This window comes from Antrostomus carolinensis, unplaced genomic scaffold, assembly GCF_000700745.2.
Source record: "Antrostomus carolinensis isolate BGI_N321 unplaced genomic scaffold, ASM70074v2 scaffold51136, whole genome shotgun sequence".
NCBI lineage: Eukaryota > Metazoa > Chordata > Aves > Caprimulgiformes > Caprimulgidae > Antrostomus > Antrostomus carolinensis.
Window position 1 is genome coordinate 1,279 of NW_010320760.1, and position 15,971 is coordinate 17,249.

A 15,971-nucleotide genomic window follows, 5' to 3' on the forward strand; every position below is an offset into this window, starting at 1 on the left:
CATATAAACTGGAGAGACATTTGAAGTGATAGCATTTCTCTTCCCAAGTGACCAATACATGTGATGGAGCCCTGCTTCCTGGAGATGGGAAGTAGTGAATGAATTCCTTATTGTGCTTGACTTACACACATGGCTTTTGCTTTACCTAATAAACTGTCTATCTAAACCCATGAGTTTTCTCACTTTGGATGGATCACCCATCCAACCACGTAATCAAAGCAGGTCTAACTTTACCATTAAACCCTTCCAATTCTCTCCCCCATCCCACCAGGAGGGAGTGAGCAAGCAGCTGTGTGGTGCTTAGTTGCTGGCTGGGTTTAAACCACAACACAATCTTTAAGAGGTCTTGAATATCTGAAATATTTATCTTAAATACTTTCAAAAGTATCCTTCAATTTATAAGAGAAAAAAATAAATTAAAAAATGCAAAATGTGTCCACACTCAATGTATTATTATTTAGACACTGTAAAAAAGACAAAATAAAGAATATAAGATAAATATTTGAATTCCATTCCCAAACATGCTTTATCCTCTTTTATTCCTACGGGTATCAGTTCCTACTAGCTGTAGTGATAGCAGAAAGATTCATATATATGTGGTGAACCCACTATTCCGAAAGACAATAAACAGTGAATTCCAGTTCTGCAAACACATCTTATTTAAAATGTTTATTGTATTCAGCATCAGAATTATGACTGATGTCAATTTAAATAAATGCAATGCCCAAAGACTAGAATTAGCAACTGTTTTTCGTGTGCGATGCATGTATTTCATCCAGTGCCTTCCTGATGCTTTCTACACAAACCTCTTCTTTCTGATGTTTCATACAGGCTTGCTTCCATACCTCTTCAAACTCATCATCTGAAATGTTCACACCAATGTTGTGGAGAATTTGTGCAATCTACAAAATAATACAATTCATGTAAATCTGGTCAGCATTTTCATGAAACTATATATACTCCGGCTCTTACATATATTAGCAATCTCTATTTGTCAAAGAATATTTTCCCACTCTGACATAAAAACTACAGACCACATTCTGCCTCCTTAACCAAAGGAGTTCCTATTTAAATTAATCTGAATCTTACTGGGATGAAAGCTGTGGTGTACAAAACTGTCTTTAGTTAATAAAATAATGCTGATGCAACTTCAACACTGGAAAAATCAAACACAGAAGATTTGGGGAAAATTAAATGATTTTTAAAAGCCGTAAGTCAAGTCCTGTTTATCCGTTGTATTTTTACTGTCTGCATTTATCGACATACATCAGATTATACTATTGTCTGCATATCACAGCAAGAATACTATGCACAAGATCTTCAGTTGGTATACATAAATGAGTGAAGTAACTAAAATTAAATGGTTCACATCAACTTTGGGTCTTGCTATAGTTTTACACCAAAGTAATTCAGCAGAAATACTTTTTTTCCATATTTTCTCATTTGGATGCTTCCTGCTGCGTGCCTTATTGCACTGACTTGTTGACTCATTAGAGAAAGGTGGCTTAAGAATATTGATGATTTGTGCTTTTGTTAGCACATTTGTTTGGCTTCTTCAGTGGTATCATGTGTGCGTGAACATGTTATATTTATGCTCTGGAGATTTTATGCATACTTTGATAAAGTAAGGCCTTTAACACAGTCAAAACAACCTTGTTTGTCATCTTTCCCTAAAACTGCCTTTTGCATAAATATAGGCCTGATCCACAGTACAGCAAATCTGCAGCTTCACCTTGGCCGATAAATCTATGACACTATGCCAGCTGAAATTACAGGAGGAAAACATGGACTAAATTTTATTTAAGCATAGGTGCTGTTTCAGTTAAATCAATATTACTCATGAGGAAAACAAACCAGATTTGATCTAATGTCTTCAACAGCTAGTGAAATTTAAAAGTTAAACTAAAAGCAATATTCCACTACAGGATACCTCTACTGGGACCATAAAGAACTACATGCTCTCATAACTCAGTTTGACTATATTAAAATACAACTCTGTCCTGGCTCATCAACAGCCCTAAAACAATCACTGACTAAACCACAGACTATCAAGTGTGCAGACGGAGTTAAACTGACCCTTACCTATTATCAACACGATCGTGTTGAATACAAATTACACACTATTAGGCAGTTACATAACTTCTGTTCTCCTCAATAGCCTAGGAGAATTCCAGTGAAGCAAATAGCAGGCCCTAGAACTGTTTTATTCTTTCGTAACATCAAGAGTCACCTCATGAAACTGCTTTATAGTCAGAATTCACATTCATTTCTACCGGCCTATACAAAAACTAATAGTATTAAATTACTCTGGGCTTTCATTTAATAATTTCTTTAGTTATTACATGTTTGAAAATATTAATGCTACATATCAAAATCAATCAAATCTGTCACAAAAATACTGAAACAATCCATCTCATGAGTATAAGCTGATTTAACACACTCAGAGGTGGCTCTGTACTGAACTCCGTACAGCCTGTATAGCCTACAATGCAGCATGACATCTCAGGCCACACTCTAACTTCAGAGAAGAGTTCTATCTAGTGCTTGACAGGTATAATGGGCTTCTCAATGAAGCATGAATTCTATTTACTGTTAGTTATATTCTGCATGCATGGATTTCCGGCTTCAGAGCTAGATTATAAAATGGTAAATGCTCGTGTATCCAACATTCTGACAAGCTGTTTTATGGATATATATAGAATGTGACACCACACCTTTTACATCCCCAGCCACTGATTAGCAACATTCTTTTCTGTAAAATAAATACTCAAGTTCCAGATCCACTGGTAAATGTGTCTGAATGTTTAATATAATGACTAGTAGAAAGGGAAAGGTTGTCAAGGCTTCTTTTTTCATTTTAGATTGGAATTTCACATTTTGTTACAATTGTCTCATAAATTGCATTTCAAGTAATTAAGTTATCTCTTAATAGTTTTTCACTAGAAAATGCACACAAACATAGAATCAAAAGAGTAAACAATACTGAAGAAGGAGCAAAGTTGTCTTAGTATTTACTGAGAGGAACTCTAGGCTGTGAGATTAACAGAGTGGTAGCAGCCCCCAGACACATCAGATGGAAAAACCATGGAGTTCCCAAGTAGAGTCCCTACAGTCTCACATCCTACCTTTCTCTTCAGAAATACGAGATGGCACAGCATCGGCGTGCGACTCCTTATATCCTCTACCACTGTACAAGTCCTTTGCAGATCTGAGCCTACGACCCTGACTCAGCACAGCACTTAAAAGATATATTCAAGCAGGTTGCTGAATTTGCCATTAGCAAAACCTGCAAGCTTGTTTGAGGAGAAACACCTTGGGTAAAATTTTCCACTGAACATCCCTCTGTGATAGAAACTAGCTTTATACACCTGTAAAAATCTTCTAGTGATGTTTTTAAGACATTTACTCATAGAATAACTTAGGTTGGAAGAGATCTCTGGAGATCATCCATCTGACCACCTAATCAAAGCAGGGTTAAATTTACCATTAAACCATGCTGCTTGGGACCTTGCTCAGAAATTTGAGTATGTCCAAGGAAATTCTCAACTGCCCTGCTCTTCTCACGTTGCAGAAATGATGAGTCATATACTCTTAAACCCCAGATTAATTACCAACCCTTGTTTGACACAGCCTTTGAGCACATGAATAGCAAAAACTTGACGTACTTCCTTATATTACTTATTGAAGTTGTATCTCAATAAAATCCGTTAGATCTCAATAAAATTAATATCTACCAATCACCTTTATGAATAATTTTGAATGTGAAGAGTACATATTTTTCAGATAGTTGAATGGACATAAAGAAAGATGGTAATATTTCAGCAATGAATTTTACAACCTGTTTATTTGATAATATGACTTTCCACTCCCATATGGTTAGAAGTACATTTATCTTGGAAGAGTATACTGAAGAAATACACTATACCTCTGCCTTTGGTCTTGTTTTAAAAAAGTCTCTTTCATACACTCCCATTTGACTGAAGACAGAAGGGAACAACAATGCAAAAGCACTGGGCTCATCACCATAATTAGTTCTGTCACTGATGCGGCGAATTTGAGGAGCAGAAATGTCTGACCGAATAGTTGGAACACCACACACTGGATAACCTGCGGAAATCAATTGACAAGTATCATGGAAAAGCACCTATGTAAAGATAGTGCCTGGAAGCATAAAACATTTTGTATGAAATAAGAACAAATTTGATACTTCAGCTCACGTAGGTTCAATAAGAAGTTATATCATTTTCTTCCTTATCTCTTTTTTTGTATTTTCAGAATTCCTACCTTCAGCTACATCATGAAGCATGACAATAGGAAATCTTGCAGTAATATTCTAGTACTTATCCAGTACTTACAACTGAAAACATTTTTAGGTGGTTCCAAGATGATACTGTTCTCCTAAAATTCTTACCATAATTTCTCAAAGACAACTAGATTAACTTTCATATTTTGAATGGATTAACCACACCAAATATCCAAGCCACACCAACTTCCAAACAACAATCCTGAACAAATTTAGTTTAGATAAATTAATTAACTACTGTACATTGGCAGAACCCATAGCAATACATTTAAAATTTGTTCCTGATTTTGTCTTAAATAATGCTCAGAAGAAAGAAGTACAGTCCACTGTACTTACAGGTTGTTGGGAGACCACCTACTACAGCATTATACTGAGAAGAAGTTGTTTGGTAACTTGCAAATACATGATCTGTTGTAGGCGGTTTTGGTGTCTTTTCTGAGCTTCCTGGTTCTTTTAACACAAGATCTTCCTGCTTCAGCAGTAGCTCAGAATCTTTCTTTGTGTCTTCAGGAAGAACAGGAGCACCTAGATTTTCCCCTGTAAAGAAAAGTTATGGTACAGCCAGGATTTATTATCTGCACATTATAGACTAAGAGGTAAAAATTATTGCTTGAATTGTTGGAAAACTATGAAGCAGGTAACAAAATTAATCTGCATTTCTGATAAAGATTCTAAGAGATTTTTCACTTTCTCCTGATTTATGGGACATTCTGAACATGCAACAGAGAACTTTATGGTTCTGAAATACTTTGGCATGTCACTCTCCTGGTGGTAGGCAAGGACTAAATTCACTTCCTAAATCCCACCCTTCTAAAAGAGCACTTAGTCTACAACAGCAATGCCTTTTCCGTAACTGTTTCAAGAACAAGATCACTTCCACAATTTCTCAGTATTAACTCATCTACCTTTTTTAATTATTTTTTCTTCAAACTCTTTAACAGCCATTTTGTCTTTCCAGTTCAGAAAGTTTGCAAACTCCAGATAATTAATCAGACCATCTTTATCCAAGTCACAATAGTCAAATAAGGAATCCAGGAGCTCATCGTCTACATTCAAATTAAGCTGAAAACAGGTCTTTTGTAGGTCAGCTTTGTTTATCATTCCATCACCATTCTGTTATAAATAAAACAAAAGTTGTAACAGCCATTATAAAAAGGCTCCACCAAAAGGAATACACACACACGTGTTTTTATATATATACATATAGCATCAGGCACATCATTTCAGAAGAGTAACATTGCTGAGTATAAAAAGAAACTCTGAGTAATTTAGAAATGTAAAACCTGAATATAAAAGTGCCACTAAATAATTTCCAACTTAAATAATACAGTGATTGAGACTAAAAGAGTGTCACAGGGCATTGTGACAAGATAATAATTTCATCGTAAATGTTGAGGCAAAGCCAAGATTTCTTTTGAATGTAAAGTATCAACCATTTTGTATACATTACAGTTAATGTTATATACAAAATGTCAATTATAATTTCTTTCCCAGAGAGAAAAAAATAAAAGATCTGAAATTCTGATGCTTGGTGACTCAGTCAAAAAGTACAGCTTGGAAGAAAGTAAGAACATAATCCCTTCAATTGTTTTCCTTTTAAGAAGAAATACCAAATTTTGAAGGGCAAAAAATGCTAAGATTATTCCCACTCACATGTCCCTTGCTCACTGTTAAACTGGATATTCCAAAAACTGCTGTGAAAGGCTCCAAATACTGGTGTGTTTAATTCCATAGCATATCACAGTAGACTTAACGTACAATAACTATGAGGTTACCCTGTCTTTATAGTCTTAATCTGAATTTGCCTTGCTATGCTTATGTTTCCTCATGTCTGTATCTCCATAGCACAGGAGTGCTAAATTCACACATTCCTTTACATTTGTACTCTCCAAAAGCACTGACCTTGTCATAATGCCTGAATGCTTCTAGCAACATGTCAAAATTCTCATAGTTGTCTTTCCTCAAACTTTGCCGAACTGCAGCCAAGACAGCGCTCTCTCTGCCTTTACCGTGGAGGAACTCACATGGAATCCGCCAGCGAAGAAGATCACCAACTCCTATGAAAATAGACACTTCCTCAATTAGTTGCCCATATATAGAAAATGCACATTTAAAAAAATAAATGGCTGACAGTCTTAAGGAAAATGAGAATTTCAGTTTTGAGATGCTGATTTTCAGTGCTGCTGAACATCTGATATAGCCATTTAATTAAAAGATTAAATGGTCCATATGATGATTTCCTGCTCATGGCAGGGGGGTTGGAACTGGATGATCTTTAAGGTCCCTTCCAACCAAAACCATTCTATGATTCTATGATTTCTCTATTCACATTAAGTTCATATCAAAAGTTTTGAAATATCTTATAGCTTGACAAATCCATCCACTCCTTCCAAAAGCTTCTGACAGCAGTAAGAGTTACTCAATGTTCAGATAGTTGAGAGTGAAAGAACATACATTATTACTCTATCACTTCCAGTCTGCTGTATTTCAGGATACTTACAAGAATCAATGGGAAAGCCAATGTAATCATTCAGATAATTACATACCATTGATTTCTAGAAAGACAATGTACTATTTTTATGTTACTCTTCTCATTTTCTACGTATCCTAACTTTACTAGTATTTTTAAACACTTAGGCATGTTGAGCTACAGTCTTCATCCAAGTTCCCAAGACATCAAGGTCACTTCTGGAGTGCAAGAAGTTCATCCAGAGTCCAATAACAAGTCAGAGTAGCTCACCTAATCCCCTTCTAACAGCAATGTACATGCATTATTTTCTACTTGTTAATAGTGAGTATTTTTGTTCAGTTCTTTCTGCTGTTCTTTATAGGACAAGCATATCTATACATTTAAAATATTTAACTTTATGACACTGCATAGCAAAGCATGTATAAAAGCTTATGCAGAATTTGAACAAGCCTTTTCTGGTCTTGACTAATTAAATAACTTTGTGCCACTCACATTTTTTTTCTGCCTAACTATTCACTGTATTCCCTAGTTATTAAACATAACATTAAAACACCATAAAACCAACACTGACTATCTGAGTTGACTAGCTTTCAAAATTTTGTCATAATGAAAATTAATAAATTTTTATTTTCGTTCTATTTTCTGTCTCCCTGCTACCTTCAAAAACATATTATTCTTATTTATTGTTTGTTATTTTTATTCTTCTTATAGACATGCTCGAAAAATCATTGAGAGGAAAGACACATAATTGTCAATGAGTTTTCTGACATTTCCCATTTTGTTTACATTCAGATACAGAAGCTTTAAAAAAAAAACCACAACAAAAACCAGCCCTATATGATAATGCGAAAAGTAAAGTTTCTTTACTTCTGACATTTCTTTTCCCCTCTAACAACTTCAATTCTTCTCAAATTTTCCCTCCAAAAATGTACTGTCTCTTAAATTTTTTACCTTTCCTCTAAGATTTTAGGAAAATTATACTACACAACCAATAGTAATTACTTCAGTATAGTTACATCAACAAGATAAGATTTTATTCTGCCACTAGACTTACCATATTCATCTGGACAGAGTAACAATCCAAATGTGTGGTCTAGGGGAACATTCATTGTTTCTGCTATCCTGTCAATAAGCACATGTATTTGTTAATTGTCAAATAGTTATTAATAGCCAAAATAAACCCTATGCTATTATTAAAAAAACCCAAACATGATCATGTTATATAATTAAGGATGATACACACAGTTCACCTGAAAATTGTTAACAGTATTTTGCTGCAAAGTTGCCATTCCAGAAAAGCATCCCTTTATAAACCTGTTTAGAACATCTGCTCTTTTGTAAAACAACCAAAAGGAAACATTAACTTTTTCAGCATTTATGCTCATTAAAAGGAAAAAACATTCTATGCTAGAATATTTTTTTTCCTAAGGCAATGACAGAAATGAGTGAGAAAAGTCCTTATAACACACTAGTCAAATAATAGGAATGTTTAGGACAAATCAGACCTCCAACTGAAATATTGTCTCCAAATAAACTACTTTTGCCTCAAGTGGAAAAACTGAATCAAATCTCTGCTTTTTCACATGAAATTGTGTGTCTACCAAAACCAGCAACCAAGCCAATATCCATCTGGAAAACTTGGCCTAGTTCTATTTACCAGAAAATTAAGATGCTGTTGGTGACATTAAAGAATCCGTTTTATATTTCTTAATTTGAAAAAGATGCAATGTTCATTTTAACTCTATGTTTAATAATTAAAACTGTTACTTGAATCAGAAATCTCCATCAACATTGAAAAGAGAATCAGTGCTTTGTTCTAAAATACAAAACAAACAAAAAAATCCCACATAGAGATGGAAGTGCTGTAAGCTAAAAACTAGTATGCATATTCTTGTTTTGTCATTTTCATATTACACATAGGATGTGGATGGTTTAAAATCCACTAAATAAAATCAGGTTAGCTTGTACCTGTCTTACAGTATTAGTGCTGGGTTTGAGCTTGCACTGCAACCCATATTCCCTGACTGATCATACTGCCTCATGTTGCTCACACTCCAGAAAGCCAGGACACAGTGAAGGGGAAAGGAGGAACTGGCTCACATGTGTGTTCACTTCCTGCAGGGACTATGGGCATAGTTCTCCAAAGTCACTTAAGCCTGTGACCTTCAGTTTAAATTAAATTTTGCTACCAAAGTCAATAATGTTGTTTGAGAGTCTTCAGATGCATTTTTGCAGAAATCTAGAGCATCTGCAAAGACAGTCTTCGTGTATATTCAGGAACCCTTGATTTGTAGCACAGCTGGATCCTGACCACATGGTACCTTAGGACAACTGTAGCTCATCATGAGCACTGTTTTGTAAAATTAAAAAGCTGTTCTAGATCACCTGAGGTTTATTAAGCATTGTAATGATTCCACTGAGACTGATGCATGCTGCTAGGTAAGAACATAATTTAGTTCCATGTCCTTTTCCAAGGAAGTAATAAAGTGAGAACACAGGTGGTGTAACAAAGACCAAAAATAGTGTCACAGTAAGTAAAACGGTCAAATCCCTAAACAATAGGTGAGGAATTTCAGTTCTTTCAAACCTTCCTAACTGCAAAAGATGGGGGAGGGGAAAATGAAGTGTTACATTGTGCTTCTAACTTGCTGTGTGCAAATTTGATCAGTTCACATACAGACCATTTAAACAGTAGCCACAATACAGCCCTCATTAGTAACTTGCATACTTATCAGCCTAACGAGGGCAAGTAGAAGGTCCCTTTCTGTAATTGAGTGCTACAGTGGAAGCATTGAGGGCATAGTTATAATTTTTACCCAAGACAGAAAAAGATATTGGAGACTTGGCAAATGAGTGAATTTTGCACTTGGAAGGCATCTTTGGTTACTTACGGATCAAGGACTTTCCCAAGCTGAGGTTGAAATTTCTCCTTGAAATCATCACTTCTTTTTGATACGATATTTGCTGCTCTCTTCCTACAGATTATGAAAATAACTCTCACACATATTTGTTTAGCAACATTTAACAATTTTTAAATAATATTTAAAAATATTGTTATATGTTAGAAGGAAACAGCAATTCCTCTGCAATACAAACATAAATTTAGCAATTGAAAAATATTGCTATTTAAAATACTGATTTGGATAAACTATTCTGAAAATTACTCCTGGCATTTTCTATTCAGTTCAATATAGCTAAGGATGGGACTGTGAGACGTAAAATTACGTTCAAATATGAAGACTCACTCTTCTTGAGAACTCACACCACTAATTAACTAGTTGACTCATTGCAACTTACAATTGCAGATCATAGAGCCAATATAAGGATTTGGATACACTTCGCCCATCTTTAAAGTGAGGGGTTTCTATTCCATAAACAAAAGACTTGCTGAAGCCTGGTGAGTCATACTTCCTATTTATTGCTTCTCCTGTGGAAAAAGTAAGTGTTTCCACCTGTATAAAACATCTCAGGAAGAAAAACGTACTCAGTAACTTAATTCTTAAGACAAACAATGAAGAAAAAAAAGCAAATAACTAATTAACAATTCTGTTCAACTAAAGATAACTAATTTGCATTCCCATGTTTCTTAAGTAGTTAGGAATAATCTCATTGTCCAAAGTGAAGATAAAAGGCAAAATAAAAAGCAAAAACTGCTTCAGTGGTAAAAGAGGTGCATGTCCTTTTATGTCTGACCAAAGACAGGCCCAACAGAATTAATGAAAAAATACCAGGTAGCCTAAGGAGTGAGTCATGCAAACAAATCACTTTATAATGTATGTACCCAAGCAGAAACATGTACCATTTAATTTTACTATTTTCTAAAAGGAAAAAAAAAAAAAAATGTTTTTGAGGTGCTGTACTTTCAGGTATGCTCTTGCCAAGTTGATTTAAATGGAAATTTTGCCACTGACTTCACTGTAAAAAGGTAATACCCTCCTTGTTCCCAAATCTATTAATCCAGTCTTGCCTATAAAATGAAGTTTCACATACAAAAATATCACATAAGTACTCTATGTAAATGAGCTGCAAGCACATGTTTCTTGACACAGAAAAGAATATTCTGTTTCTTCAAGCTCTTTTCAATCACCTTTTGAAAAGAATGGCAATTAGAACTTTAAAAAAATATTATTCACTGCATGCTTTCTAATAAGGGATTCTGCTGACTGTATGGTCACGTGGAATTTTTATGTTATTGTTCAAAATTGGGGCACATAGCTGACTTTTTTTTTTGCTGTCTGTCTGGATTTTGCTTGGCCTTTCCACGATCTTGTGGACAGAAGTTGCAAAGAAGACAGAAACAGATAATTCCACTAAAATTCCCCACCTGAGAAAAGCGGGGGAGAGGGGAAATAAAACTATAAATTTGGACAATTTATACCAATAGTACTTGTAGTGGAATTTCTCAGTGAGAGAACACAGCACTAATTTCACTTCTATGTAAATGCCTCCATATAAAATTTCCATTATTACAACTGAAATATCTGTATTGCAGTTTCTTACATGTTTAACCTACACCTACAGAACTGTTGATACTAGTGCAATGGGCAATTATTCTTATAGAGCAGCAATGTAAGTCTCTCAGCCCAAGTGGAAATGATGCAACTGGGAAAAATGGAAGTGGCTGCAAAGGTAATACATGTACTGCATGTCAGAGTGCTATCTGTCACTCTGCTCCTGCGCAGACCTGTGAGATAAAGGGTAGCCATCCCTGGACAGACCACTTCACACAAGTACAGCGGCTGAAGCAGTGGATGCACAGCCCACTAGAGAGGCAGAGACAGAGGTTGTGGGACAGACGCATGGGCAGGATGCTGTAGGCTGAGGAATCTGCATTCTAGAGAGCCAGTCAGCAGCCTGAAATTCCTTGTAACCAGAACTTGATGCTGAGCTCCCCACCAAAAAGTCTAGCTGCCCTGAAATTCTGTTTGAATCCTGATAAGAGAGGAATCAGAGGTGAAAGTACTGGAATAGGTTGGGCTCACAGTCTGTGGCTTTGAGCCTCAGATTGCCCTCTGTGGCATAGACAATGCCAAACTCAGTAAGCAACCAGCACATCTATGAGTTTCTCATTTCCTGGAAATACTTTGCTTTTCAAATAGCACCCAAAAGAAATTAGGCCTCCCACTCCTTCATTAAGTTCTTATACTGTCTAATACACCCACCACAAAGTGATCTACAGTTCTAGAAACAGGTCATGCTCTCCCAGTTGCACGTAAATATTTCTTTCACATCATTACTTTTAAAAAGAATTTGTATTATATTAATACAGTAGTAAAAAGTAATAGTTTACATCTCAAAAAAAAATAGCATACAATACGTGTTGAAGACACAAATAGGAACAATTACCTTTATTTATAGCAGAACTTTTTATGTGTTTTTTTTAACAGCCTTTGAACTTACCCACATAATAATCATCGTGTGACACAATGTACAGTTCATGTCCTTCTCTGGCTTCTTTATCCACTTCCTCAAAAGTTTTTGGTGGATTTATAAGCTCTCCAGCTGGTATATCTGCAAAGTAAGGAATAAATATATGGTTGGGGGAGGTAAGAGGGGGTGGGTGTTTTGTTTGGTTAGTTCTTAAACAATATCTTGTTAGAGAAGATGCTAATACTGTGGAAGGATGGTATTTCTTACCACACTTCTAGTCAATCTATAGGAATCTTACAACATAATGACATGAGATTAGGGGAAAAAGAAAAAAAAATAAAAATCACAGAAACTGAGATGAGCATAAGTTTTGCAAGAGAGCTACATGGTCAACACATACGTTATTTGCTCCAATCTATGGAAGAAAGATTCACAGGTCAGGGTAATATCTTTTATTAGACCCATTAGAATAGAAGGAAGGTAAATTGTCAGCTACCTAAGCAGCTCTCCAGGGAAATCTACAAAGCCAGATCTGGAACAGAGCCAAAAACCCTACTAGTAACCAAGTGTTCTCAGTTGCTTGTTTCTTCACCATAACTCGTAAATATTAGTACATTTCTATTCCTTTCAATAACTGCTATAATAATAACTTGTCTGTTAATCTGGAATTCTTGGAAGCATAGAATATGTGCGAGATACTAAATTGCAGATTATCTTGTATTTAGAAGAAATACATTTTCATGCTAAATTTTCCTACCGTGGATGACTTTTATTCCAAAGGTAGTATTAATTATATCCAAGCCCTTAGGTAACATAGAAGATTGATCATGTGATCTGCCCAAAGATGCTTGACGATTACTAAAGTAGATTGCTTCTTTTTTGTCTTGTAGTGTTTGTTGAAAATGAGTTTTAGGAGGTGGATTTATCAATGAAGCTGCCTAAAGACATCACAAACACAACAGGCAGGAAAACCAGCAAAATTTAATAATTCATACAGAAATATGGCTATCCCCTCTCACACACAAATGAACAAAAGTTTGATCATAAGTGTTCCGAGATCTTATATGATTACATTGACATAATTTTATCTACTAAGTTGCAAAACAAAACTGTATTTTGAGAGAAGACCACTAGCAATCAACGCTATGCTAGATCTCCAGCTAAATAAAATGCATATTGTGAGACAAAACTTCTTATTCTTACGTGAGTTTTTCAATTTGTTAATTTATAACATTTCAGACTGCAGCCTTTCTGTTCTTAGCATATATTAGCAACTATGGTCAAATTGTAATATGATCAAAACTTAAGTGCAAAAATTATTGTAGTTATAGCACCTTTGGAATGAAGTCTCCTGGTGCTTATGATTAAAAACTTCTACTGTCTAGCAGTTAAGACTATCTATTCTACAGCTACCCCCAATTCTGCCAACGCAGAATTTAAAGATAATATTTCAAGATACATGCTAATATTGAAACCTAAAATGACATACCAAGAGAAATTACTTCAGCGGGGTTTTCAAAGCTTAATAGTAGGTTGGACAAAATTTTTTTCTCAGTGTACACACTAGGCTTGGGTCAATAGAAGTTACTTGTAAAATCAGTCCAACTTCAAGGGAAAAAAAAAATCTCAAAACAAGAAAAAAAGTTTCAAAAATGTCAAAACAGCGTATTTTTCTCTTCCCAAATAATTACATTTTTCATGCTACCCATCAAAGTAATGGGAACTCCAGATAGGGTTTTTATTAGATTCTTGTTGAATATTACATAAAGAAATTTTGAAAAAAGTAGTAGCAAATACATTTGGTCCAAATACATGCTTAGAGAATTCACTAAGTCTTCCTTCAGTTGATATTTAATTAATAATGCAATGTAAAACAGTCTTCAACAGATAGTACAGGCTAAACAAATCAATGCATTCAGTGTAAAACTTACAAGCCCAGCTGATGAAATAAAATTGTATTTTACTAACACAACTGTTATTTTTAGAGATCTGAACAACAATTATGTGATAAAATCACCAATAATCTCTTCAGTTGTGTGATTACAGATTAAAAAAAAAAAATCTGAAGTAAAGAATACACACAAAACAAGTCTGACATATCCAAACCCATCACTTTTTAGCTAACAAAATCATTTTTAATCTAGAGGTAAGAAAGAATACATAATAATTACACTGAACTATAAGCACATTCTCAGATAGTGGTTCCCTTGCTAAGATCTCAACAGGTTTTAACTCTGTAAGCAGTAAAGAAGAAGGCAGAAAAAAATTTGGGTAGAAGACTGTTCATTAACTTAAATGATGAAATGAAATGAATAATTCAGTAGTCATTGCAAAAGTTAAGTCACTGATAAGATAAAACTCACTGAACTTCAATTGTTTTTCTCTTTCAACCATGCTAATTGAATCCTATGAATTGACCTCAGTAGTCAGATAATCCACAACAGCGTTGAAACGCTGCAGCGTAAATCACTCAGCTATGTACCTTTATCCCTGACTATGAAGAAATCAGCTGCTCTTGCTAAGGACATTCTTAAGCAGTCCATTCTCAAACAAAAGTCAATGAGTCACATTCTTACGCTGAGTGAAGAACGTGACTCTATGCCATGTGTCAGCTGAGCTGCAATGTCAGGATCATCTGCTCTGCCGTAGAATATTCTTTCAACACCAGGAGCTGGATTTGTTGTATTTCGAAACTTTCGCACAGTAGGTGGAGTAATGGACTACACACAAGACAAAGCAAAAACAATCTTATACCAGATATTCACTGAATACTAATTAAAAGAACATGAACTGCAGCCACTTCAGTGTGATTCCACAGAGGTAAGAACAAAATAATGAGGATGTTATATGGCTGTAACACATGCGTACGGTCCTGCAGACACTGATATTCTAGGCACAAGGTCAGCATAGCCCAGCCTAAATTTTATCAAATCAGCAACAGAAGTAACAAGAGAGTCGCTAAGTTTCAACTATCTGGTTCCATCTTTAAGACAGGTAACAGCTTCTTCAGCCATACTTCATGAAAAGTAGATGCTGCATTTATTAACTTCAGAAACCTTTAACCTGATTCACAGCAATTCCACCATCAATGAAGCAATTTCAGAAATTAATTTAACCACAGTTTTGCGGGGTTTTTTTTTAATTTCCCATTTAAAGAGAGAGCTGCTATGTAAGGGATCCATTTGCATCTCAGGGCCCTCTCACTCTTCAGGGGCGTGGGGAAGGGCCAGTTGAAAGCACAATTCTGAGGGGCATCCTTGATAAAGAAGGCGGCCCTTCATCAGAAGAAATAATAATCCCCAATCATAATCACTATAATTGTATTACCAGAGAAAAACTGTTTAAAACAATCGTATTTAGTTCCATCTAAGCAGGCATGGCAAATTTTGTAAAACATGCAGGGCGAGAAAGAACTGCCAGAAGCGTTTTACAATCCCACCAAATATTCCCTATGATCCCATGTGAAAAAAATAACATTGAAAAAAAACCCACAACCCAGTAGTTTCTAAAGAGAAGAGACGTAGAAAAAATTACCAACTTTTCTCGGATTATTATTTTTTTTTAGTGCTTCTGTCTCAAAGCACAACCGCTAATGGGAAATTACTGCAAAAGTTTCACAGCCCCTGAAAAACCAACTCACCCTGGGGAAAACCTCAGCGAGGCAACTCGCAACCGTATCGCCAGCGGGAAGCAGCGTTCCAGCCTAAACAACACAGGCAAAGGTAAGGCACAACCAGACCCATTGTACCAAGGAGCACAGAAATCAAACGGAGATCTGACACCTCGCACGGGGTTGTCTAACTGTCCCCGTTTTGATAAAAGGGGGGG

General features: G+C 35.5%; 1 protein-coding gene across 1 annotated transcript; it reads right to left on the reverse strand.

Annotated features, from left to right (window-relative positions):
* Nucleotides 1–737: 737 nt before the first annotated feature.
* On the reverse strand, nt 738–15,846 carry EFHB (EF-hand domain family member B; the record flags this gene model as incomplete). Its single annotated transcript, XM_029085370.1, has 12 exons — nt 738–902; nt 3,926–4,107; nt 4,640–4,840; nt 5,209–5,416; nt 6,206–6,360; nt 7,828–7,895; nt 9,665–9,748; nt 10,071–10,200; nt 12,174–12,284; nt 12,901–13,081; nt 14,720–14,863; nt 15,784–15,846. Coding segments are annotated over 12 exons (1,692 nt in total), but the record flags the coding sequence as incomplete, so codon positions are not given.
* Nucleotides 15,847–15,971: the final 125 nt, after the last annotated feature.